The following is a 24,985-nucleotide window of genomic DNA, read 5'->3' on the forward strand; positions in this document are numbered from 1 at the left end:
CTGAGCCACAGGTCACTTGCTGGTTTAAACAAGTGTAAATGGTGGATTCTCTGTAATTGGAAGTCTTTAAATCAAGATTTGAGGATGGCAGTAACTCAGCCAGAGGTTAGGGGTCAGTTACAGGAGTGGGTGGGTGAGATTCTGTGGGCTGCAACATGCAAGAAGTCAGACTAGATTAACATGATGGTCCCTTCGGACCTTAGAGCAGTGGTTCTCAACCCAAGGTCCACAGGTCGCTGTGGCCCATGTGACATCCTCTGGGCCATACAGGTAGTATATATGTTGTCTGGATGCAGCCCATATAACACCTAGAAAGCTGCCTATGCAGCCCACAATAGTAAATAGGTTGAGAACCACTGGCTTAGAATCTATGATTCTATGGGTGACTTAAACTGCCACCATCTTACCCCAGCTCTCATGTGTTATCAGTGGATGTTAGATACTCAAAGTGACAGGCACCTTAGCAATTCCACAGACAGGCAAATACTGTGGGTACAATAGAACCCAGGCATCCTGATTTGCCAATCACTGCTCAATCCCAAACCACTCGATCACGCCCTCTCCCAAAACCAGGGCTAGAACTCAAGAGTGCTGAGCCCCAGGCTCCCCGGTCTAACCAGCAGACCATAGACCTTGGCATACAAGTCTGTACTCACAGCATCTGGCCAGCTTCCTCCATTCCCCAATCCTGACCCCCTCCAGCTGGCAGGCGTCCGCGTAGGCCTTCAGGGCCTCACACAGGGCCTTCCGGTAGCCCTCGTTGTGGCACAGATCGTACACGCAGTTGTCAAAGTAGACTGTATGATCCACCTTGCTGTGGCACTGGCTGAAGGGCCCATCTGAGACCTTGGTTATCAGGCCGCACAAGGCCTCCTCCTTGTACTTTTTGGTTATGCTGGGGTCACAGGGTCTGCAACCTCCAATGCAATCGTGCCAGCAAAACTGATCCTCATCTTCCACTGCCCAGCTTTTCCCCAGGGCGGTGACACTGGGAGCCAGATCCCCATCTGGGGTCCGGAAATCATCGGAGGGGTCCCCGTTATAGTTGCCGCACAGGCCGCACAGACTGTCGGAGAAGTCATTAGGGACGGTGACCCTCAGGTGGTTGTTCCAGTCATAGGACACCCTGATGTTGAAGTTGGTGCGGAGGACGAGGGAGGTGCCGCTCTGATAGAGCCGAAGGGCCCCGTTGTTCAGGGAGATGGGTAAGTGGGCCCTGGTGTTATTCACCTTCACGGTGAGAAAAAAAGGGCAAAGGTCAGAATCGAGTGCACAGGTCTGTCATTTACACACTGAGCTCTACTCTGATATACTTTTTCACTAGTATTTGCCTATTCATCAAAATCAAAAGGGGTTTAGAAGATTGTTCCTTTTCCAAGGAGTTCTGATGGAAACAAGGCCGATTTCAAAACCTGTCTGTTTTTTCCTGCCACCAGCTCCTTGGCAACCTACCGGGCGGACTGACCTGGAGTTGGGGCTCCATTCGTCTTCATAGAAAATGTGGTAATTTATGAGTTTCGTTCCATATTGGAATGAAGCTAATTTTCAAAATATTGAAATCTTTCTGCCAATGGAATTAGCTTTCTCAGGCCAGCTCTATCTAATGTGATGTTTTAATCCAAGTTTGGTTCAAGTTTGTGTCCAGATTCACTGGAAATTGTGATTTGGCCCCATTGCTATTCGTAGGGTTTTCCCAACCAGGTCCAATTATTATATGCATGATTGTGCTGTAGCCTGTTGTAGACAAAAGGACCAAGGAGAAGAATGAGCGGGAGCTACTCTAGGGGATGGGGGCTGCATTGGTTAGAACCATTAGGGAGCGGCTCTTGTGGGGACAATGCTGCGTGGGTGAGAGCCCTTAGGAGGAGCACTTGAGGGGCAAGAGGTCTCAAGGAGATGTCTACAATGTTCCAGGGCCCCTGAGGTACCTCACGTTGGAGCAGGCTCTGTAGGGCACAGCCCCAAAATGCCTAGATGTGCCTCACTTTCCCCATATCTTAGAGTTCAGGCAATGTCCTCCCGGATCCAGGAGTGGGGATTCTTCTCAGGTGGGGTCTCAGCGGGATCCCTGTTACATTAGAAACTGCTGGGGAATTTGTGGTAGGATGGACTCAGTGGAGCTGGGATTTGCCCACAAGAGCTGGAATACTGGCCCTGCTCTTGCATGATGCGCTGGGGATAGGTAATAAACAAATGCTCAGGTCTACGCTTTATCTGGCGTGCAGATCCCGTGTGCTTGAGACAGAGCCGACAGCTGCCCACAGCGAGTCATGCACCCTGCACCCTTCAGTACAGCACCCTGTAGTGCCAGGCTGTGACTCTGAGGGACAGCACCCTTGATTGACCCCCCCACATCATTCCCTGCCACACAGCACCTGCTAAATAGGCACTGGGGTCAGCACTGACTTGCCAGGACAATGTTCCCTTTTAGGTCACCCACCCTGCTCCCTAATATAAATATAATAATAGGAGATATACCAATCTCCTAGAACTGGAAGGGACAGAATCATAGAATCTCAGGGTTGGAAGGGACCTCAGGAGGTCATCTAGTCCAACCCCCTGCTCAAAGCAGGACCAAACCCAACTAAATCATCCCAGCCAGGGCTTTGTCAAGCCTGACCTTAAAAACCTCTAAGGAAGGAGATTCCACTACCTCCCTAGGTAACCCATTCCAGTTCTTCACCACCCTACTAGTGAAAAAGTTTTTCCTAATATCCAACCTAAACCTCCCCCTCTGCAACTTGAGACCATTACTCCTTGTTCTGTCATCTTCTACCACTGAGAACAGTCTAGATCCATCCTCTTTGGAACCCCCTTTCAGGTAGTTGAAAGCAGCTATCAAATCCCCCCTCATTCTTCTCTTCTGCAGACTAAACAATCCTTGAAAGGTCATTGAGTCCAGCCCCCTGCCTTCACTAGCAGGACCAATTTTTGCCCCAGATTGCTAAGTGACCTCCTCAAGGATTGAACTCACAACCCTGGGTTTAGCAGACCAATGCGCAAACCACTGAGCTATCCCTCCCCCCAACAGTGCCTGCTGGCCATTGGTGTCAGCACTGACTCTGAGCAGAGGGTGTCCCCTCTTAGGAAGCCTACCATTCACTAGCACAGTGTTGGGACTTAGGGAACAGCACTGATACAGCAGCAGAGCACACCCGACTACTTCAACGAGACTCCCCACTGCAACACTGTGGATTACTTTGTTGCCTACATAACTACTGACCACACTGGGCCTTATCTATGTTGGGCATAGCCTCGGGGCTGCTTTAAATGGAGCCCACTGGCTGTGGTCCCATAGGGGCCATTAGCCAGCTGGGCACTGTCAGAGCCCATCACCATCCAGCCACTCTCCTTTGCCTGCTCTGTCCTACCCACAAAATGCCCCGTCCGTGGTGGGGGCTGCAGTTTCCTGCCCTCTATTTAGCAAAGCCTACAGGGTGGACATAGGAGCAGGGTGGACATGTGCGCCCAGCACTCACCCACACAAAGCCGGCTTCAGCCCTGGCCGCTGTGACAGTGACTCCATCCACCTGGACAGTCACCGACCCAATGTAGAAGACCTGTGTGTTCCCACTGTTCTCACTCTTGACCATGACATGGAAGGAGGGCAGGCCGGCGGCATCCCTGCAGGTCTTGGCCACGGTGTAGGTGCAGTTGCCATGGAAATCATAGGCCCATCCATCGAAGGTGCGGTAATGAAAGTATCCCCCAGCCCAGCACGTGCCCCGAGAGACCGGCACACACTTTGGCTGCTCATTTATCATCTTACAAATAGTTCCTTCCCTGCAGCGGACCACACTGCAGGATGGCTTTGGAATAACTAGGGGGAAAGACAATAGAAAGACAAGAAACAGCAGACTAATCAGTAACATCTATGTATCTTTCTATCTCTCCCCCCACACACATCGTTATATCTATCACCAGGCACTCCTCTATTTCTCTTCTTCTCTCCCCATACACACTTCCTTTGCATCATTCACAAACTTCCCGCGAATCCCATGCTGAGGAAATCTCTGCATGTGTGTGACCACAGCAAAACCGGCTCCTATGTCTCCTTCCCTGCAATGCCCGGCAGAGGTGGTACAACACCTATGGGCATGTTGTGGGCAGCATGGAGCAGGCAAAGGAGAGTGGCTGGGATGTGATGGGCTCTGACAGTGCCCAGCTGACTAATGGCCCCCACAACCAGTAGGCTCCAATTTAGAGCAGCTCCTAGGCTACAGCCAGGGAGAAGATCTCGGAGTGTGATCAGCTCCCTGCCCACTTGGCTCTGCTGTGCACATCAGAAACTGGACACAGTAGAGACTCTGACCCAAAAAATGTTTCCATATTTCAAGTCAAAATGCTGAAATATTACGGGTCAGGTTCCAGGCTAAATAAAAGGGGAGAGAGAGAGTGAGAAGGGTGAGGAGACATAATTGAAATGACTTTACTCACTGCTTGTGCAATAACCCTTCGGGGCATGTTTCAATCAGTGACTCTCCTTTACCTTGGCTGATGCAGTCCATGACGCTGTCTCTGATCTGGCAGGTTGCTCCACTGGTGCAGTTGTGGGCTTTGCAAGTCACCTCTCGGGCAGGAACACAGGTGCAGCTTTGCTGGCACTCATTCATCAGGACAGTCTCACTGGGCTGATGGGATGTTTGGGAAGGAGGAAATAACGCAACGTAAGTGGAAATGGTTATTTATAATAATTTCTGTCGGTGCTAAACTCAGAGCTGTGTGGTGAGGTGTGTGAAAAACTATTGTGTCATAATATTATTTCTCTTAACATTAAAGAGAGAGGCTTTCTAATGAGTTAAGAATTGGGCTGAGGGACAGGACAATGTCTAGGTTTTAACCTCCCATCTGCTACTGACTCACTGGGTGGGTCTTGAGCAAGTCACTGCCCCACTCTGTGTCTGAGTTTCCCCATAATGGACAAAGGGAATTAAATCTTCTTGCCTTTCTTGGTGCTTTGGGCATTGGGTATTAACAGAGCAGGGATGCCAGGCTGGATAGGCCAATGCTCTGATCCACTATAGCAAACCCTGTTCCTGACTAGTGTAGTGATTAAGATATGTGAAAAAAAATTTAGATCAGACCTAGACTGCTTGAGGCTGTACCTTGTAGTATCTCCCCTGTTTGAAGCACCCGCAGTTCCCCAGAGTCACACAGCCCTGGCCATCGAAGAAGAAGCCCTCGTCACACTGGCAGCCTTCAGCACAGGTCTCCGGGCAGTCCATGATGTCTCTAGTGCAGCTGGTGGTACAGAGGTTACCGCAGAGCTCGTAGTGGCTGTTGACCGGGCAGCTCACAGCTTAAATAGAGAGAGAAATAAAGGATGGCTGGAAAGATCTCACACCATGGCCTAGAGGGACAGACATGAAGGAGAGGAGAGCAGGAAAGGGAGGAGAGGAACAGGGCGCCTTTGTAAGGGAAAGGACAGTTACCTGTTCCGTAACTGGCATTCTTTGAGATGTGTTGCTCCTGTCTATTCCACAGTAGGTGTGCGTGCTCGCCATGTGCACCAGTGCCGAAAGTTTTTCCCTTAGCAGTGCCTGTAGTGGGGGAGCACCACTGCGACCCCTAGAGTGGTGCCTCTATAGTGCGCTATAAGGGGAGCTGCGCTCTCCCCCCACCCTCGGTTCCTTCTTGCTAGACAACTCCGACAAAGGGGAAGGAGGGCGGGATGTGGAATAGACAGGAGCAACAGGTAACTGTCCTGTTACGGAATAGATAACTGTCCTTTCTTCTTCGAGTGATTGCTCCTGTGTATTCCACAGTAGGTGATTCCAAGCAGTATCTGTTGGAGGTGGGTAGGAGTTCATGATGGTTTGGGACGAAGTACCGCCCTGCCGAAGCCTGCATCGTCCCTAGACTGGGAGACGATCATATAATGCAAAGTTAACGTGTGAACTGAGGCCCACGTGGCCGCCCTACAGATGTCCTGAATGGGGACATGGGCGGCATAGGCATCTGATGAGGTCTGAGCCCTCGTCGAGTCAGCCTTAATATGATAGGCGGCGGGGGAATCCCTGCCAGCTCATAGCACATGCGTATGCATGAGGTAATCCAGCGGGAGAGCCGCTGGGTCGAGATAGGTTGCCCTCTTGCCCGCTTGGCCGAGGCAACAAAGAGTTGAGAGGATTTCCGGAAGGGCTTAGTCCGATCCAGATAAAAAGCCAACGTTCTACGCACATCTAACATGTGGAGACGGCGTTCCTTGTTAGAGGAGTGGGGCTTAGGGCAGAGCACGGGAAGAAAGATACTCTGCTCCATATGGAAGGCGGAAATCACCTTCGGGAGGAATGCCAGGTGTGAGCGAAGCTGGACCTTGTCCCTGTGGAAAACCGTTAAGGGGGGTTCCAAGGTTAGGGCCCTGAGCTCCGAGACACATCGGGCAGACCTGATTGCCACGAGGAAGGTCACCTTCCATGAGAGGTGCGACCAAGAACATGTGGGTAGCGGCTTGAAGGGGGGCCCCGTGAGACGTGACAAGACCAGGTTGAGGTCCCATTGTGGCACCGGGGGTCTAGCATATGGGAACGAATGGACTAGGCCCTTCAGAAATCGGGAGGTCATAGCGTGGGAGAATACCGAGTGCCCTTGCACCAGTGGGTGAAAAGCCGATATGGCTGCGAGGTGTACCCTGACCGAGGCTGGTGCCAGACCTTGAGTCCTAAGGGACAAAAGGTAGTCCAGGACGAACTGGAAACTCCCCGCTCGCTCACCCACCTGGCAAATCTGAACCACTTTGCCACATACGCCCGGCACGTGGACGGCTTCCTGCTTTCCAGGAGCCTTACCTGCTCTGAGCACCTGTTCTCCTCCTCGTTTAGCCATGGAGCAGCCATGCTGTCAGGTGGAGCACGGCCAGGTTGGGATGGAGGAGGCATCCCCCTTCCTGGGAGCGGAGGTCTGGGCGGAGCGCTAGCACCCTCGGGGGGGCCACCAAGAGGCGTAAGAGGGGCCCGTACCTATGCTGACGGGGCCACGCTGGGGCTATGAGAATGACCCTCGCCTTGTCCACTTTCACTTTCTCCAGGACCTTGGGGATGAGGGGAAGCGGGGGGAAGGCATATAGGAGCTGGCCCAACCAGCTCATGAGGAACACGTCTGAGATCGCGTCCTTCCCCACTCTGCCCCTGAAGCAGAACCGTGGGCAGCAGCGGTTCTGGCGGGTTGCAAACAGGTCAACCCAGGGAACTCCGCACTCTAGGAAGACCCGGTGGGCGACCTCCGAGTGGAGCGACTGCTCGTACTGGGGGGAGAAGACCCTGCTGAGGCAGTCCGCTTGCGTATTGCGGACGCCCTGAAGGTGAGCCGCCCACAGGGAGATATCGTGGGCTATACAGAACTCCCATAAGGCCAGGGCTTCCCGGCAGGGGGCTAGGGAACAAGTCCCGCCTTGCTTGTTGATATAGTACATGGCGGCGGTGTTGTCCGTGAGTACTCTGACCACCCTGCCATGGAGGTGCGTGAGAAATGCCGTACATGCCAGACGTATTGCCCTGAGTTCCCTGACATTTATGTGCAGGGACAAGTCCGGGGTCGACCACATCCCCTGGGTCCGCACGTTTCCCATGTGGGCTCCCCAGCCTAGGTCCGAAGCATTGGATATCAGGTCTATGGCTGGGCTGGCCTCCCTGAAGGGAACCTCTTATAGCATATTGCTCAGGAGGGGCCACCACTGAAGGGAAGCCAGCACCGGGGATGGGATTGTGAGGACCTTGTCCAGGCCGTCCCGGGCTTGGGAGAATTGGGAGGCTAGCCAGAGTTGGAGGGGCCTCATCCGGAGTATGGCATGGCGGACCACGTACGTGCAGGCTGCCATGTGACCTAGAAGCTGGAGGCACACCCTGGCCATGGTCACCGGGAACGTGGAGACCGAGGTGATGAGAGCCTTTAGGGTCTCGAGCCTGTCCAGGGGAAGTGAGGCCATAGCCTTGGAGGAGTCTAGGAGAGTCCCAATGAACTCTATGTGCTGGACCAGCACTAGGGTAGATTTGGTCTCGTTCATGACCAGGCCTAGGTTTTTGCAGGTGGCCAGGAGTAGTCGCACATGGAACTCCACCTCTGGACGAGACTCACCCTTGAGGAGCCAGTTGTCCAGGTAAGGAAAGATTTGTACCCCTTGTTTCCTGAGTTAGGCCACCACCACTGCCATGCACTTTGTGAACACCTTGGGGGCTGTGGACAAGCCAAAGGGGAGGACCGCAAACTGGAAGTGCCCCATCCCCACCACGAATCTGAGGAAGCATCTGTGCCCCTCGAAATTGTGGACGTAGAAATAAGCGTCCTGGAGGTCCAGGGCAGCGTACCAGTCCCCCGGGTCTAGAGAGGGGATGATAGAAGCCAGGGACACCATGCGGAACTTGGAACGGGTTAGGAACCTATTCAGGTCATGTAGATCCAGGATGGGTCTGAGACCCCCTTTCACCTTGAGAATGAGGAAATAACAGGAATAAAAACCCTTGCCCTGGAACTGTGTCAGGACACGTTCCACTGCCCCGAGGCTGAGTAGCTGATCCACCTCCTGGTCCAGGAGGCAGCAGTGCTCGAAATCCCCCAGGCCCAGGATGGTGGGTGAGTGGAATGGTGGGGGAGAAGTAAACTGCAAGACATATTCCCCTAGAAATGGTACTGAGGACCCAGTGGTCTGACGTTATGCGGACCAGGCCCTGAGGAAGGCAGACAATCGGTTGCAGAACACAAATTTTATTGGTCGGGGGGTCTCCCTGGCAACAGGCCCGGTGCCCCCCTGTGGATAGTCAAAACCGCCGCTTTCCCTGCCTCCTGCCCTTAGGGGGACCAGGCTGTTGGGTAGAGCGGGACTGCCTCTGAGACCAGCGTTTCTGGTCTCTAGGCCTTTTATACGGGGGCTCGTATCTGCTCCTAGCAGGTTGAGCCGCCAGGATCGATTTGGCCTTGTCCTTTGCCGGAGGGACATAGAGGCCCGAGGTCTGCAGGGTGGTGTGGGAGTCTTTCATCCCATGCAGCCTGATGTCCGTCTGGTCCACAAAGTGCGCCTTGCCATCGAAGGGGAGGTCCTGCATCAGAGATTGGGCCTCCGTTGACAGACCCGATAACAGGAGCCACGATGCCCGGCGCATGGAGATTGCGGAAGCCATGGAGCGAGTCGCCGTATCAGCCGAATCCGCCGCTGCCTGCAGGGCCACCTTAGCCACCGACGACCCCTCTTCCATCAGAGCCTTGAAGTCCTTCCTATCCTTGTCTGGGAGAAGGGGCTCAAACTTAGGCAAGGACTCTCACAAGTTAAAGCCATATCTGCTGAGTAAGGCCTGGTGGTTGGCTACCCTCAGCTGAAAACTAGCTGATGAATAAATCTTTCTGCCAAAGGAGTCAAGTCTCCTGATATTCTTAGGGGTGGGCGCGGGTTGGCCTTGGCACTCCCTGTGGTTCACTGATTTCACCACAAGTGAGTTAGGTGCCGGGTGGGAATAAAGGTACTCGTGACCTTTCGCCGGCACAAAGTACTTTCTCGCAGCCTTCTAGGAGATCGTGGCCAAGGAAGCGGGAGTTTACCACATGGCACTGGTGATGTTGGCAACACTTTGGTGTAGTGGCAGGGCCCCACGGCCCAGTGCCAAGGGAGATAAAATGTTGAAGAGGGAGTCTGACGGTCCCTCCATCTCCTCGGCTTGTAGCTGAAGGATGGATGCCACCCGCTTCAGCAAGTCCTGGTGCGCCTTGAAGTCCTCCTGCGAGACCAAGGGCAGAGGTGCCACAATTGTGTCGTCTGGTGCCGGAGACGTAGCACACGTGAAGTTGGGCACCGCAGTCGGTGCCGGGACGTCGAGACCCAGGTCAGAGTCCGGACGCGGGTCCGCCAAGTCCTGGCCCATCGACTTGTCCCGTGGGCAGCCCGACGAGGCCGATGGAGCCTGGGACACTCGGCGACCAAATGGGCCCCGGGCTGGGCCGGTACCTGCTGCCACGGTGCCCACTGCACCATTGTCCCTGCCACGGGGCACTGTAGCCTTGGCCTTGCTGGGTACCTGATGGCACAACGAGTCCCAGTGGGGCAACACAGCCCGAGGATGGGAAGGGGGGGACCGAGGCCGAGGTGGCCGAGGAGCGTTCGGTGCCATGGGAGCGATGGGAATGGTGCCTGCGGCAGTGTCTCCCTCACGATCTGGATCTCGAAGACAAGGAACAGTACCCCCTCGACGAGCTGCTTCAGTAGTCGTAACGACGGTACGAAGCTCAGTGCCTTGACGCCGAGGTACCACGTGGAGAGCCTCTGGCGCAGCGTCTGGTTGAGCAGGAGCTGGAGCACGAACGACGACACCTATCGCGTCGAGATCTGCTCCGGTATTCACGCCGGGCCAGGGAGTGTTCCCGGCGCCTCTCCCGATGCCTGCGCTCACTGGCGGGAGGGGTAAGAGGGGCCCACGGTTCCCGTCTCGGCGGCAGGTCAGAGGGTCTGGGAGGCGTCAACGGTGGCCGGGAGTCGCTTGAAGAGTGGCCGCTGCACGTCGAGCAGTGCGGAGAGCGATCTTCGGAGCAAGAGCCACTGCTCACCAAAGAGGCCGGGCGGTCCCCTAACGGGGGCCTACCCCGAGACCTGGGAGTCATACTCGGCTACGAGCTCGGCACAGGCAAAGACATAATGTCCTTTGCCACCTGCACTGCCTTCGGCGTTGACGGCATCTGTACTGGGGATGTCTGGGTCGACTACACTGGGCTGCTCCACTCCACGCGAGTCGGAGGTCTTAAGCCCGGGGGGGACCGAGGGCTGCCCAACGCAGGACCAGCCTCCCCCTTGTCCTTATCGCGGAGGCGTTGCAAGGCCAAGCTCTTCCCCTGCTTTTTGGCAGGAGAGCAGCGCCTGCTGGTTGAAGGGGCCTTGCTACGTACCAACGACGCGGCAGCCGGTGCCGAGTCCGATCTGCGCACTGGGGTGGGAGCCAACGCCGACTCTATTAGGAGAGCTCTAAGTCTGAAGTCCCTCTCCCTTTTAGTCCTTGGTTTGAACGACCTACAGATTTTGCAATGGTCGCTAATATGAGTCTCACCCAGGCAGTGAAGACACTCAGTGTGGGGGTCGCTCCTGGGCATAGATCGGCGACAGGAGTCACACGACTTGAAGCCTGGAGTGCAGGGCATGCCCCGAGTCCAAGCTAATATTGAAAAAATGATCCAACGAACGGTACCGCTAGAGAAGAGAAGGCTGCAGCGAAGCTGGAGCGCAAGTTCCGACTACCTTCACTGGCGGCAAGAAGGAACCAAGGGTGGGGGGAGAGCGCAGCTCCCCTTATAGCGCACTATAGAGGCGCCACTCTAGGGGTCGCAGCGGTGCTCCCCCACTACAGGTACTGCTAAGGGAAAAACTTTCGGCACCGGTGTACATGGCGAGCACGCACACCTACTGTGGAATACACAGGAGCAATCACTTGAAGAACATGAGATTGTTGGCTCCCATCCAGAAGAGTTCTAGAAGAAGCCCAGAGGCCTGGAACAAGATACCCAGTAACACTGACCCCTTCCCTTCCCCAAACCTCCAACACTATCAGCACACTTACGGCAGAAGGAGGCGCTCCTCCAGGGCTGGATGAAGACCTTAGCCTCTTGGCAGGCCGTCACGTAGCTGTGGATGCTCTGGCACAGGACCTGGGAGTCCCCCTTTCCCAGGCAAAGATCATACAGGCAGTTGTTGAAATACACGCTGGGGCTGACCGTGCCATGGCAGGCCGCAAAGGGACTGTCGGGGTCTCTGAGCAGCCCACAAGAGTTGCGCCCTTTGAAGACCTCCTTCTTCTTCTCTTCGCAAACTGGACAGCTGTTTCCAGCACATCTGTCTGTACAGGATGCTCCTGGGATCTGGACTTCCCAAGCAGAGCCAAATGCTGCCACATCAGGGGCTGTCCTGCCACTGGGAAGCAGGAACTCCTCGTCCTGCTGTCCATTGTAGTTCCCACACAGGCCACATGTCTGGCCATGGTAGCTTCCTGGGATGGTGACTCTGGCCTGGTAAACCAGGTCGTAGCTCACAGTGAGGCCAAAGTTGGTTTGCACCAGGACATTAGTGCCGTGCTGATATGCTCGGAGCTGCCCATTGACCATTATCACGGGGAGATTGTGGGATACCCCGTCCACCTGGAAAAGACAGCACATTCCCCTGTGAGCAGGTAGGATGGACAGTGCATGTGTGGGTAGGGGCTATGAACAAGTTTTGAGATTCAGCTCTCACTGACACCATGGGTTAAATCCAGAATGACTCATGACTCCCGATTTCACTTTGCAATGATTTGTCCTCACGTTCCAAGCTCTTGACATTGTCACCCCGACCTGCATTTCTGATCTCATCTCCCAGGCACCTCCTTCCCTCCTCATCCTCTCTCTTTACCTTCCCAACTCCTCAACCCATGTTTGGCCTGCTCCTTCTCATGCCAACTCCACGACTCAGACCAGTCTCCTACTTCTCCATCTCCCCTCCCCCGCCCCCAAAAACCCACTTCCCTGGTGACGCCTCCTTCCTTCACTCCTTCCCTCCCTCTCCTATCTCAAACAATTTCCTATGTGTTGTGTTCAATTTGCCCCAAATTAGACTGCAGGCTTCACAGGACACTATGCCATGGGACAAATTCTTCAATTCTTCAATGGGCCAACGGAGATAAAATGGGGAGGAATTTTACCTCATGTTTGCAAAATGTGAGGTATGCGGAGGGGGTTCACCAAATAATTAATACTTATAAATAGGGGTATAATCAACAAGAGAGGCATGCTGGAGGATGCGCATCTCACCCAAGAGAAGCTTTGACATAGCAGCATCCATGAGTAGCACTTTATACCATCTCTAGCTGGGTAGGAGACAGCATCCCATTCTGACAGAAGATGACCTGGTTTCAACCATTCACGGCTTTGTCACTTCCCCACTGGACTATATAGCAAGGTGGTTCCCCCAGGCATGAAGCATTCAGCACATAGGAGTATTCAAGTGCTACACAACTCTGCAGCATACCATCTCAGCAACACTGGCTGCTGTACACATCAAACCTGTCCTCCACTCCCTACCCTGGTTTCCCATAGAACAAGGAATCCAGTTCAAGTCCTCAGTCCTTATCCCAAGGTGCTCAATGGCCTGGCCCCAGGCTATCTAAAACAGGAATTAAACCTCCAGGTTGAAGACTGTGGTGGACAACTTATTTCCATTGGCACAATGGAAATCACATCAATAAGGATAAACTTTGTCTCTGCCAGAGACGAAGCTTTATTAGGAGTTGGTCCAAGTCTGGAGAATGAACCGTCTCAGGAAGTAAGGACCCTCACAAACCTGGCCACCCTCTTTTCCAAGTGCAAGGTGTGTTCTTAGACCACCTTTCTCCAACATATATATGGCAACACATGTATACATTTATCATTATTAAACAAATCCACAACAAAACACCCCACTGCACACACATCTTTCCTGGGGAGAGGAGGAGAGAACAAACATGCGGCAGATGTTAGTCACGTTGCTTAACGTATTTCTGGGAGGGGCTCAAATACCACGTGGATGAGCCTGGTATATGAACCTTGTAGCAGGGTGGCCTGCCCCTCAGTGGCTTGTGACCAATCCTTATTACTAAGTAGGCACATCTGAGCAGGAATCATATGTGTTCCCTGTAAGAGAAGCAGGAAGAAGCCAAGCTCCTGGTCCAGCAGAGAGAGTTCTCAGGGAGAAAGAGGGGAATAGAGAGGCAGCTGGCAGTGAGTAGGCTCCCGCAGAGAAACCTGAATGTAGGGGAGTGAGATGGCAGTCAGGCAATGCCTGGGAATGACCAGATAAGGCGGTGAATGGCTGTATGTAAAAACTCCTATTTGAATGAGACCCTTAGGAGGGCTGTTGCTATTGGATTTGTAAAAACCTTGTGTGAGTTGTTGAGGAGTCCAAGAGGGGAAGCCAAGGCAGGCCACATGCAGAAACCTCTGGCCATAAAGGGACAGTCAGAATGATCTAAATGAGGATCTGGAGAAGGACTTACCATGATGAGCCCCTGTTTGCTCTGCAGCAGGGTGAGTGTGATCCCATACACCTGGATGGACACCAGCTTGGCCATGGAGACGTTCCCGCTGCCCCAGGATTCTTTCTCTATGCTGATAGTGAATGGTGTAAGGTTGCTGGCATCGGTGCAGGTCTTGGCCAGGATGTAGGTGCAGGTGCCTTGGAAGTCAAAGGGGACCCCGTCGAAAGAGAGGTAGTGGGGATGGCCAGAGGCAGAACAGGTCGCAGATCTAAATGGGTGGCATTTCTGGATGCCGTTCACCACCCCGCATTCCTCACCACTGCTGCAGGAGAATGCCTTACACACAACCTCCCCACCAGCCTGACACACGCACTGCTCCTCACATGAACCACTTGGGTGGAAGGTCTCCCAGGGCTGGTAGTAAAGTCCTCTGTGGAGGCATCCGCACTGGGAAATGGGGACGCAGTGGTCGCCGCTGAGAACAAAACCCTGATTACACACGCAGCCTTCCTTACACTGGGACGTGCATTGCACCGGGGCATAGAGGTTGCTGCATGTCAGATCACAGCTGCTGCAGAATTCATAGTGACTGTTCGGGGGACAGGACGGAGCTGTAATTAGAACAAAGAGTTAGCTCACATAGTGTGTTAGCAATGTGCACAATGAACCATCACAAAACATGCAATTTCATTTAAGCTCCTAATTTTCTATTACCTTGGTTTGGTTAATTAATAAAAGGCACCATGTGTAATCCAATTCCAGGTCTGGTTAACTGGTTGCTCCAAAGAAACCAGGCAATGGGATACAGGTAATCTCTTTCCTAAGCCTAGGCTTTCAATTTGGACCAAAGTCAAGGTGTAGGGAGTGGAGGTCCCATGGACCTGGGAGTGTTTGGCAGAGCTTTTCACCATTAGCTTATTGTTTTGAATATGGATCAGTAGTGCCTAAAATTCGTTCCTAGATGACGGTTTATGGGAGATGAGTTGGTGGGTTCCCAGACTGGTTCCTAGTGGACCCGACATCTCAATTAGTGAGTCACCACCATATCCCAGCTCTAATTATGTCCTAGTCTCAGCACATAAGCCAAGAACTAGATGGGCTATGAAGGACACCACTACATCTTTAGTGGGATTCTGCCTGTTCCTAGAGAAGGGCAACAAAGGTGTGACAAGATTATGGCAATCAACAGATGGCTCAAGCAGTGGTGCTATAAGGAGGGCTTTGGGATGTATGGCCACTGGGAAGCATTCATGGACAGAGGACTGTTCTCTTGGGATGGACTTCACCTGAGTAAGGAGGGAAATAGACTTCTAGGATGGAGGCTGGCAAAAACTGATTAAGAGAGCTTTAAGCTAGGAATTTGGGGGAGATGGTTGGGAGATGTCCAGGTAGTCTCCAGCCGGAATTTAACATTGAGAGGGAAGAAAACAAAGGAAGAAAGAATACAGCCATGGGTAGGAGAATGGATATAAGGAGGAAGGGTAGTGTAGACACCAGTCTAATAGGTGATACTGGTGGTAGAATGTCTGTGCCTAATCAGGTAAAGAATGTCAGTGAAGCCAAATGGCAAAAATTAAGATGTTTGTACACTAATGCGAGAAGCCTAGGTAACAAAATGGTGGAAGTATAGCTACTGGTGCAGGAAGTGAAACCGGATATTATAGGGATAACAGAAACATGGTGGAATAGTAGTCATGACTGGAATACAGGTATTGAAGGCTATGTGCTGTTTAGGAAAGACAGAAATAAAGGCAAAGGTGGTGGAGTAGCATTATATGTCAATGATGAGGTAAATTGTAAAGAAAGAAGAAGTGATGGAATGGATAAGACAGAGTCTGTCTGGGCAAAAATCACATTGGGAAAGAAAGCTACTAGAGCCTCCTCTGGGATAACGCTTGGGGTGTGCTACAGACCACCGGGATCTGATTTGGATATGGATAGAGACCTCTTTAATAAACACTAATGGGAAATAAATACTAATGGGAATTGTGTGATCATGGGAGACTTTAACTTCCCAGATATAGACTGGAAGACAAGTGCTAATAATAATAATAGGGCTCAGATTTTTCTGGATGCGACAGCTGATGGATTCCTTCACCAAGCAGTTGAAGAACCAACAAGAGGGGATGCCATTTTAGATTTGGTTTTGGTGAGTAGTGAGGACCTCACAGAAGAAATGGTTGTAGGGGACAACCTTGGTTTGAGTGATCCTGAGCTAATTCAGTAAAACTAGATGGAAGGATAAACAAAAATAGTTCTGGGACTAGGGTTTTTTATTTCAAAAGGGCAAACTTTAAAGAATTAAGGAAATTAGTTAGGGAAGTGGATTGGACTGAAGAACTTGTGGATCTAAAGTCGGAGAAGGCCTGGAATTACTTCGAGTCAAAGTTGTAGAAACTATCAGAAGCCTGCATCTCAAGAAAGGAGAAGAAAATCATAGGCAGGAGTTGTAGACCAAGCTAGATGAGCAAGCATCTCAGAGAGGTGATTAAGAAAAAGCAGAAAGCCTACAAGGAGTGGAAGATGGGCGGGATTAGCAAGGAAAGCTACTTTATTGAGGTCAGAACATGTAGGGATAAAGTGAGAAAGGCCAAAAGCCATGTAGAGTTGGACCTTGCAAAGGGAATTAAAACCAATAGTAAAAGGTTCTGTAGCCATATAAATAAGAAGAAAACAAAGAAAGAAGAAGGACAACAAGGACAAGTGCAGAGTCCTGCACTTAGGACAGAAGAATCCTATGAACTGATACAGACTAGGGACCGAATGGCTAGGCAGCAGTTCTGCAGAAAAGGACCTAGGGGTTACAGTGGACAAGAAGCTAGATATGAGTGAGCAGTATGCCCTTGTTGCCAAGAAGGCTAACGGCATTTTGGGCTGTATAAGTAGGTGCATTGCCAGCAGATCGAGGGACGTTATCATTCCCCTCTATGCAACATTGGTGAGGCCTCATCTGGAGTTCTGTGTCCAGTTTTGGGCCCCATACTACAAGAAGGATGTGGAAAAATTGGAAGGAGTCCAGCGGAAGGCAACAAAAATGATTAGGGGTCTGGAGCACATAACTTATGAGGAGAGGCTGAGGGAACTGGGATTGTTTAGCCTGCAGAAGAGAAGAATGAGGGGGGATTTGATAGCTGCTTTCAACTACCTGAAAGGGGGTTCCAAAGAGGCTGGATCTAGACTGTTCTCAGTGGTAGCAGATGACAGAACAAGGAGCAATGGTATCAAGTTGCAGAGGGGGAGGTTTAGGTTGGATATTAGGAAAAACTTTTTCACTAGTAGGGTGGTGAAGCACTGGAATGGGTTACCTAGGGAAGTGGTGGAATCTCCTTCCTTAGAGGTTTTTAAGGTCAGGCTTGACAAAGCCCTGGCTTGGATGATTTAGTTAGGAATTGGTCCTGCTTTGAGCAAGGAATTGGACTAGATGACCTCCTGAGGTCCCTTCCAACCCTGATATTCTATGATTCTATGAAGTGGGACCATTAAACACTGAGGATGGAGTGGAGGTTAAGGATAATCTAGGCACGGCCCAATATCTAAACAAATACTTTGCCTCAGTCTTTAATGAGGCTAATGAGGAGCTTAGGGATAATGGTAGGATGACAAATGGGAATGAGGATATGGAGGTAGATATTACCACATTCGAGGTAGAAGCCAAACTCAAACAGCTTAATGGGACAAAATTGGAGGGCCCAGATAATCTTCATCCAAGAATATTAAAGGAACTGGCACATGAAATTGCAAGCCCATTAGCAAGAATTTTTAATAAATCAGTAAACTCAGGGGTTGTACCATATGACTGGAGAATTGCTAACATAGTTCCTATTGTTAAGAAAGGGAAAAAAGGTGATCCGGGTAACTACAGGCCTGTTAGTTTGACCAGGGCCGCCCAGAGGATTCCGGGGGCCCGGGGTCTTCGGCCGCGGGGGGGGGGGCCTTCGGTTCCGGGACCCGCCGCCAAAGTGCCCCGAAGACCCGCGGCGGGGGCCCCTCTGCCGCCGAATTACCGCCGAAGCCGGACCCGCCGCCGAAGTGCAGCCCAGTCTTCGGCGGTAATTCGGCGGCGGGGGGCCCCCACCGCGGGTCTTCGGGGCACTTCGGCGGCGGGTCCCGGAACGGAAGGGCCCCCCGCCACCGAATTACCGCCGAAGACCGAGCTGAACTTCGGTGGTGGGTCCCGCTCCGTCTTTGGCGGTAATTCGCCGGCGGGGGTGTCGTTCCGCCCCAGAGTGGAAGGACCCCCCACCGGCGAAGACCGGGAGCGAAGAAGCTCCTGCGCCCGGCCCCGCAAGAGTTTTCCGGGCCCCCCGGAGCGAGTGAGTGAAAGGTGAACTGTCAGGCTGGAAGGAGGTTACTAGTGGAGTTCCTCAGGGATTGGTTTGGGACCAATCTTATTTAATCTTTTTATTACTGACCTTGGCACGAAAAGTGAGAATGTGCTAATAAAGTTTGTGGATGACACAAAGCTGGGAGGTATTGGTAACACAGAGAAGGACCGGGATATCATACAGGAAGATCTGGATGACCTTGTAAACTGGAGTAATAGTAATAGGATGAAATTTAATAGTGAAAAGTGCAAGGTCATGCATTTAGGGATTAATAATAAGAATTTTGGTTATAAATTGGGGACACGTCAATTGGAAGTAACAGAGGAGAAGGACCTCGGAGTATTGGTTGATCACAGGATGATTATGAGCTGCCAATGTGATATGTCCGTTAAAAAAGCTAATGCGGTTTTAGGATGCATCAAGTGAGGTATTTCCAGTAAAGATAAGGAGGTGTTAGTACCGTTATACAAGGCACTGGTGAGACCTCATCTGGAATATTGTGTGCAGTTCTGGTATCCCATGTTTATGAAGGATGAATTCAAACTGGAACAGGTTCAGAGAAGGGCTACTAGGATGATCCGAGGAATGGAAAACCTGTCTTATGAAAGGAGACTCAAAGAGCTTGGCTTGTTTAGCCTAACCAAAAGAAGGCTGAGGGGGGATATAATTGCTCTTTATAAATATATCAGAGGGATAAATATTAGGGAGGGAGAGGAATTATTTAAGCTTAGTACCAATGTGGACACAAGAACAAATGGATATAAACTGGACACTAGGAAGTTTAGACTTAAAATTAGATGAACGTATCTAACCATTGGAGGAGTGAAGTTCTGGAACAGCCTTCCAAGGGAAGTAGTGGGGGCAAAAGACATATCTGGCTTTAAGACTAAGCTTGATAAGTTTATGGAGGGGATGGTATTATGGGATAGCCTAATTTGGGAAATTAATTCATCTTTGATTATTAGCAGGTAAATATGCCTAGTTGTCTGTGATGGGATGTTAGATGGGGTGGTATCTGAGTTACTACAGAGAATTCTTTCCTGGTTGCTGGCTGCTGAGTCTTGCCCACATGCTCAGGCTTTAACTGATCGCCATATTTGGGGTCAGGAAGGAATTTTCCTCCGGGGCAGATTGGTCGAAGCCTGGGGGGGGGTTCGTCTTCCTCTACAGCATGGGGCACAGGTCACTTGCTGGAGGATTCTCTGCACCTTGAGGTCTTTAAACCATGATTTGGGGACTTCAATAACTCAGACATAGGTTAGGGGTTTGTTCCAGGAGTGGGTGGGTGAGATTCTGTGGCCTGCATTGTGCAGGAGGTCAGACTAGATGATCATAATTGTCCCTTCTGACCTTAAAGTCTATGAGTCTATCTCTAGACAGTGCCTCTTTGGCCTGGGGTGCAGCATATTGATAGGGCACCGTGATGGGGGCAGCTTCTATGGCCACTGCCTGTGCTGTACCCATACTTTGGGCTCCTCTGAAAATTAAGAAATGTTCTACATCACTTGATGAGATCAGCATTTAAACCAACATCTACCAGCCAGCTTGGAACAGTGATTCCCATCGGGTAGGCAGCGGTGAACATGGGGGACTCACAGCAGAATTTTGTAGTCCTCCAGGGAAGCACCATAGCTCCAGCTTCCTGACATGCCTCAGCATAGCCAGCAACGGCCTGGCACACATTACTCTCCCGCTCACTGAGGACGCAATAGCCATACACGCAGTCTATGAAGTATCCATTGGGGTCCAATTTGCTGTGACATCCTCTGAAAGGGCCACGCTTGTGGAGGATGAGCCCACACTGCCCTCTGCTACCTCGTTGTTGTTTTTCAATAGCCTCTACACTTGCGCATGGTGGTATCATTATTGCAGAGCATCCCGGGAGGTTGCCCACCTTCCAGCTCTGGCCAAAGCTGACTGGGCTTGGTGCCAGCGTGCCATCCCTCATGAGCATGTCGTCCTCCCTGTCACTGTTGAAGTTGCCACACAGACCACACACGGCTCCTGCGTAGGTGACTGGCAGAGTGACCGTGGTGCGTCCTGACCACCCGGCATAGGTAACGGTGAGGCCAAAGTCTGCCTGGATCACTGTGGCCCAGCCATTTCTATACACAGTGATTTTCTTATCAATCAGGTTGAGGGGAAGATTCATCAGGAAACTGTTCACCTGTTAAAGCAAGACACATGGGATATGAAACATCGCTCGCCTGTGGTGGAACCTCTCACTCCAGCACTGAGCTCTGGCTCATGATTACAATAATAATCCATCTCTGTTCAAATCTTCATCAAATCCCAGGTCTAACCAGACTTGAATTTCCCCTGGCATTAGCTTTTGCAGGTCCCTCTTCTCTGTCCCCCAGCTCCCCTGGTTCACACCTCTGCTGGATGCTATTGACACTGTGAGTGATGCAAACCCCACACCTGCCCTTGAAAAGTTTAAGATGGTTAGATGGACCAATTAACAATCTAAGAGACACCTGGAGGAGGAGCCAGGGAGCAATGAGAACTAATTAAAGGATGAAGCTCACCTGAACAGGAACAGGTCGGGCTGGTATAAAGCAAGGTAGCTGAGGGCAGAAGGGGGCTGCAGGGAGGAGGTGTCTGCAGTTACTCTCTGAGGCTAGGGAGAGGGGAGGCTTGGTCAGGAGGGAAGGGTGTACCCGGAGAAGGGTAGAGAAGGAGACTGATAGAGGCAACATAGGAAGTAATCCAAGGAAACAGAAACAAGGCATGGGACAGGATAGACCTTAGCTGCTGGTTTTAGGGTCCCTGGGCTGGAACCCAAAGATGAGGGTGAGCCCATGTTCCCCTACCAGCCACTGGGGATGTGGCACCATTGAGGGGCAGTGAATTGGAAGACTGCCTGGGACAGTTGATGACACCTGTTACACAAACTCTCAGAAAGGAGAAACTACAGTGACCTTTCCGGAGGCCAAGCCACAAGGAGGGAGCCATCGAGTCTGGGTAGAGAGAGAGTGTCAGAGTGAGCACTCGCAGGATGGGGCTTCAGAAAGGCAGAGCTAATTCCTAGCTGCAGCCACAAGGAGGTGCCCCATTGGGGATCAGAGTACATTGTGAAAGTATGGACACTTGTGGATGGGAGGAAGAGGTAGATGTGATATATCTTGACTTTAGTAAGGCTTTTGATACTGTCTTACATGACCTTCTCATAACAAACTAGGGAAATACAACCTAGATGGAGCTACTATAAGGTGGGTGCATAACTGGTTGGAAAACCATTCCCAGAGAATAGTTATCAGTGGATCACAGTCAACCTGGAAGGGCATATCAAGGGGGATCTTGCAAGGATCACTTTGGGGTCTGGTCCTATTCAATATCTTCATCAGTGATTTAGATAATGGCATAGAGAGTACACTTATAAAGTTTGCAGACAATACCAAGTTGGGAAGGATTGAAAGTGCTAAAAGAAGATTCTGGTAAATTATTTTTGACAAATAGATTCTTTACTAGGCATATTCATACAGAACTTCGTGTAATTCATTTAAATTACAATACAGAACAGTATTTTCTGCACCTGTCAAAAGCAGTGCAAAGGCTTGGGGTGTCAGGGGTAACGAACTGAGGACCTCAGGGAGTGAGAAGGAGCCTAGGAGTGACCCTAGAGGGTGTTGGGTGTGGATGGGAGGTTTTTCTTTGTGGGGCATGGGATTGTTAGGGTGTTGGGAAGCCTCCCCCATGAAGACAGAAGATGACTTCATGACTTCTCAGTGGTAGAAGATGACAGAACAAGGAGTAATGGTCTCAAGTTGCAGAGGGGGAGGTTTAGGTTGGACATTAGGAAAAACTTTTTCACTAGTAGGATGGTGAAGCACTGGAATGGGTTACCTAGGGAGGTGGTGGAATCTCCTTCCTTAGAGGTTTTTAAGGTCAGGCTTGACAAAGCCCTGGGTGGGATGATTTAGTTGGGTTTGGTCCTGCTTTGAGCAGGGGGTTGGACTAGATGACCTCCTGAGGTCCCTTCCAACCCTGAGATTCTATGATAAGACCTTGGATGACCCCAAGCCTCTCCCATTCAGTCAGGCACATCTGCCCCTGTCCCCACACCCCTCATCCACACGGGTCTCTGCAGCCCCCCTCCCCAATCTCCAGGCTCACTGCTGTCACCCAACTAGCTCCTGAGCCCATGCTCCAGTCTGTCCCCCCCAGGTCATTCTGAACCCCAGTCTGTGACCCCCAGCAGCCCTGTGTGTCCCAGTCTGTCCTAAACTAGCTCCACGGGCAAGGTGCTGCTCATGGGGGAATTCTGCATCACTGGGCATAGAATTTAGTATTTTCGCACATAAAATACGTTTTGCCTAAGAAGTGCTGCAATTCTGCCTTTTGCACACCAGAGGCCGCTGTGGCGCTAGAACAGCGGGCATAAAGCAGCTGGCTGTTCTGGCGCCACAGCCGCCTTTGGTGGGAAAAAGGCAGAACTGCAGCACTTCTTAGGCAAAATGTTTTAAATACACAATTATGCGAGAATTTCCCCAGGAGTAAGTGTAACAAATGCAAAGTGCTCCACTTAGGAAAGAACAATCAGTTGCACACATAGAGAATGGGAAATGACTGCCTAGGAAGGAGTACTGCGAAAGGGATTTGGGGGTCAAACGGGATCGCAAGCTAAATATTACTGAACAGTGTAACACTGTTGCAAAAAAAAAGCAAACATCATTCTAGGATATATTAGCAGGAGTGTTGTAAGCAATGCACAAAAAGTGATTCTTCTGGTCTACTCTGCACAGATTAGGACTCAGTTGGAGTATTGTGTCCGTTCTCAGCGCCACATTTCAGGAAAGATGTAGACAAATTGGAGAAAGTTCAGAGAAGAGCAACAAACATGATTAAAGGTCTAGAAAACATGACCTATGAGGAAAGATTTGAAAAAAATGAGTTTGTTTAGTCTGGAGAAGAGAAGACTGAGTGGGGACATGATGGCAGTTTTCAAGTATATAAAAGGTTGTTTCAAGGAGGAGGGTGAAAACATTTTCTCCTTAACCTCTGAGGACAGGAAAAGAAGCAGTGGGCATAAATTGCAGCAAGGGAGGTTTAAGTTGGACGTTAAGAAAAACTTCCTAACTGTCAGTGTGGTTAATCACTGAAATAAATTGCGTAGGCAGGTTGTGGAATATCCATCACTGGAGATTTTTAAGAGCAGGTTAGACAAACACCTGTCAGGGATGGTCTAGATAATACTTAATCTTGCTATGAGTGCAGGGAACTTGACTAGATGACCTCCCGTGGTACTTTCCAGTCCTACAATTCTATGATTCAGACACCTTCTCACACATCCGAAGTATAACGACATCACCCCAATCCTTAAATTTCTCCATTGGCTCCCTGTTTATAGAAGAATGTGGTTAAAATTCACCCTACATTTCAAAATCCTTCCATGCATTGTCTCCAACTTTTCTGGATCACACAGGTGGCTTTCCCCAAAAGCTTTAGAGAGATTAGAGACAATTTGAGAAACTCACCAGGACTTTCCCAGGGAATTGATTGCTGATCCTGAGGTTGGTCTGATAAACCTTGATCTGTACAGGAGCAGTATTGTTTTCCTGGAAGTTGACTTCAAAGTCCACCAGTCCCTCTGCCTTCTCGCAGAGAGCCGTGAGCTGGTAGCGGCAAGTGCCTTGGAAGTCGTATCTCTGTCCATCAAAGGTGGCATAGTGCAGATTCCTTGTCACAGAGCAGGTGGCATAGCTGGAGGGGTAACAGCCCCGTACGCCCTTCACTAGCCTGCACCAATCCGAATGTTTGCACGTAGCAGCCACGCATTCAACTTGTCTAGTGGCTGCATTGCATATGCACCGTGTCCCACATGCCTCATCGACCCAGAAACTCTCACTGGGGGCATAGGGGCGCCCCTCAAACTGGCATCCACAGCTGCTCTTGGGGATGCATTTGCCCTGGCTCAGCACAAAACCATCCTTGCACTGGCAGCTTTCCACGCAGGGGTCTTGGCAGCTGCTGGGGGCTGACTGGTCCACACACGTGGCTGGGCAGGCTGTTCCACAGAGCTGGTACTGGCTGTTCTCCAGGGGGCACTCCATGGCTGGGGAGTGAAGGACCCACAGATTTAGCAGTAAGTTCTCTCCATGCAAAAGCAGTATTTAAAATAGGCAGAGGAGGATCTATCTTGTGGGGCCCTGAGAGCCCTCGAATCCCAGTGACCTGAACAGGAGGTGAGGGTGCTCAGCACACTGCAGGAGGTGATTAGCACCTTACCAGATCAGGTTCGTGGTAGGAAGAGTAACTTAAAAACATGCGTCATTTTACCCCAACCATCCATGTGTTATCAGTGGACGTTAGATTCTCAAAGTGACAGGCACCTTAGCAATCCCACAGACAGACAAATACTGTGGGTACAATAGAACCCAGGCATCCTGATTTGCCAACATAGGCGTGCGCAGCACATTTCATTAGGGTGTGCACCCAGGGAATTTTGTTTCTTTATTTTTTTAAAGGCAAACATCATAAAGGTTGGAGTGCAGGGTGTGGGAGGGGGTGTGGTGTGTAGGAAGGGGCTCAGGGAAAGGGATTGGGGCAGAGGAGGGGTGTCGGGTGTATGAAGGGGCTTGAGGTGCAGGAGGGGTGCGGAGTGCAGGAGGGGGCTCAGGGTAGGGGGTTGGGGTGCAGGGTGCAGGCAGGGGGATTAAGGCAGGGAGTTGGGGTGCGGTAGGGAGCAGGCAGGGGCTCAGGACAGGG

The 24,985-nt window shown here is 51.2% G+C and overlaps 1 protein-coding gene across 4 annotated transcripts in view; it reads right to left on the reverse strand.

Annotated features, from left to right (window-relative positions):
• The window catches only part of LOC123351805 (IgGFc-binding protein-like), a 117,800-nt gene that overhangs the window by 53,029 nt on the left and 39,786 nt on the right, over window positions 1-24,985 (reverse strand). For all 4 annotated transcript variants that reach the window (XM_044991454.1, XM_044991453.1, XM_044991451.1 and 1 more), the window contains 8 exons: window positions 23,755-24,332; window positions 19,874-20,444; window positions 13,971-14,563; window positions 11,529-12,102; window positions 5,106-5,299; window positions 4,490-4,631; window positions 3,480-3,820; window positions 657-1,230 (listed from right to left, as the gene is read on the reverse strand). In XM_044991454.1, the coding sequence (XP_044847389.1) occupies window positions 657-1,230; window positions 3,480-3,820; window positions 4,490-4,631; window positions 5,106-5,299; window positions 11,529-12,102; window positions 13,971-14,563; window positions 19,874-20,444; window positions 23,755-24,332 (3,567 nt within the window). The remainder of the gene's footprint in view (window positions 1-656; window positions 1,231-3,479; window positions 3,821-4,489; window positions 4,632-5,105; window positions 5,300-11,528; window positions 12,103-13,970; window positions 14,564-19,873; window positions 20,445-23,754; window positions 24,333-24,985) is intronic.

Source organism: Mauremys mutica, chromosome 17 (assembly GCF_020497125.1).
Source record: "Mauremys mutica isolate MM-2020 ecotype Southern chromosome 17, ASM2049712v1, whole genome shotgun sequence".
Taxonomy (NCBI): domain Eukaryota; kingdom Metazoa; phylum Chordata; order Testudines; family Geoemydidae; genus Mauremys; species Mauremys mutica.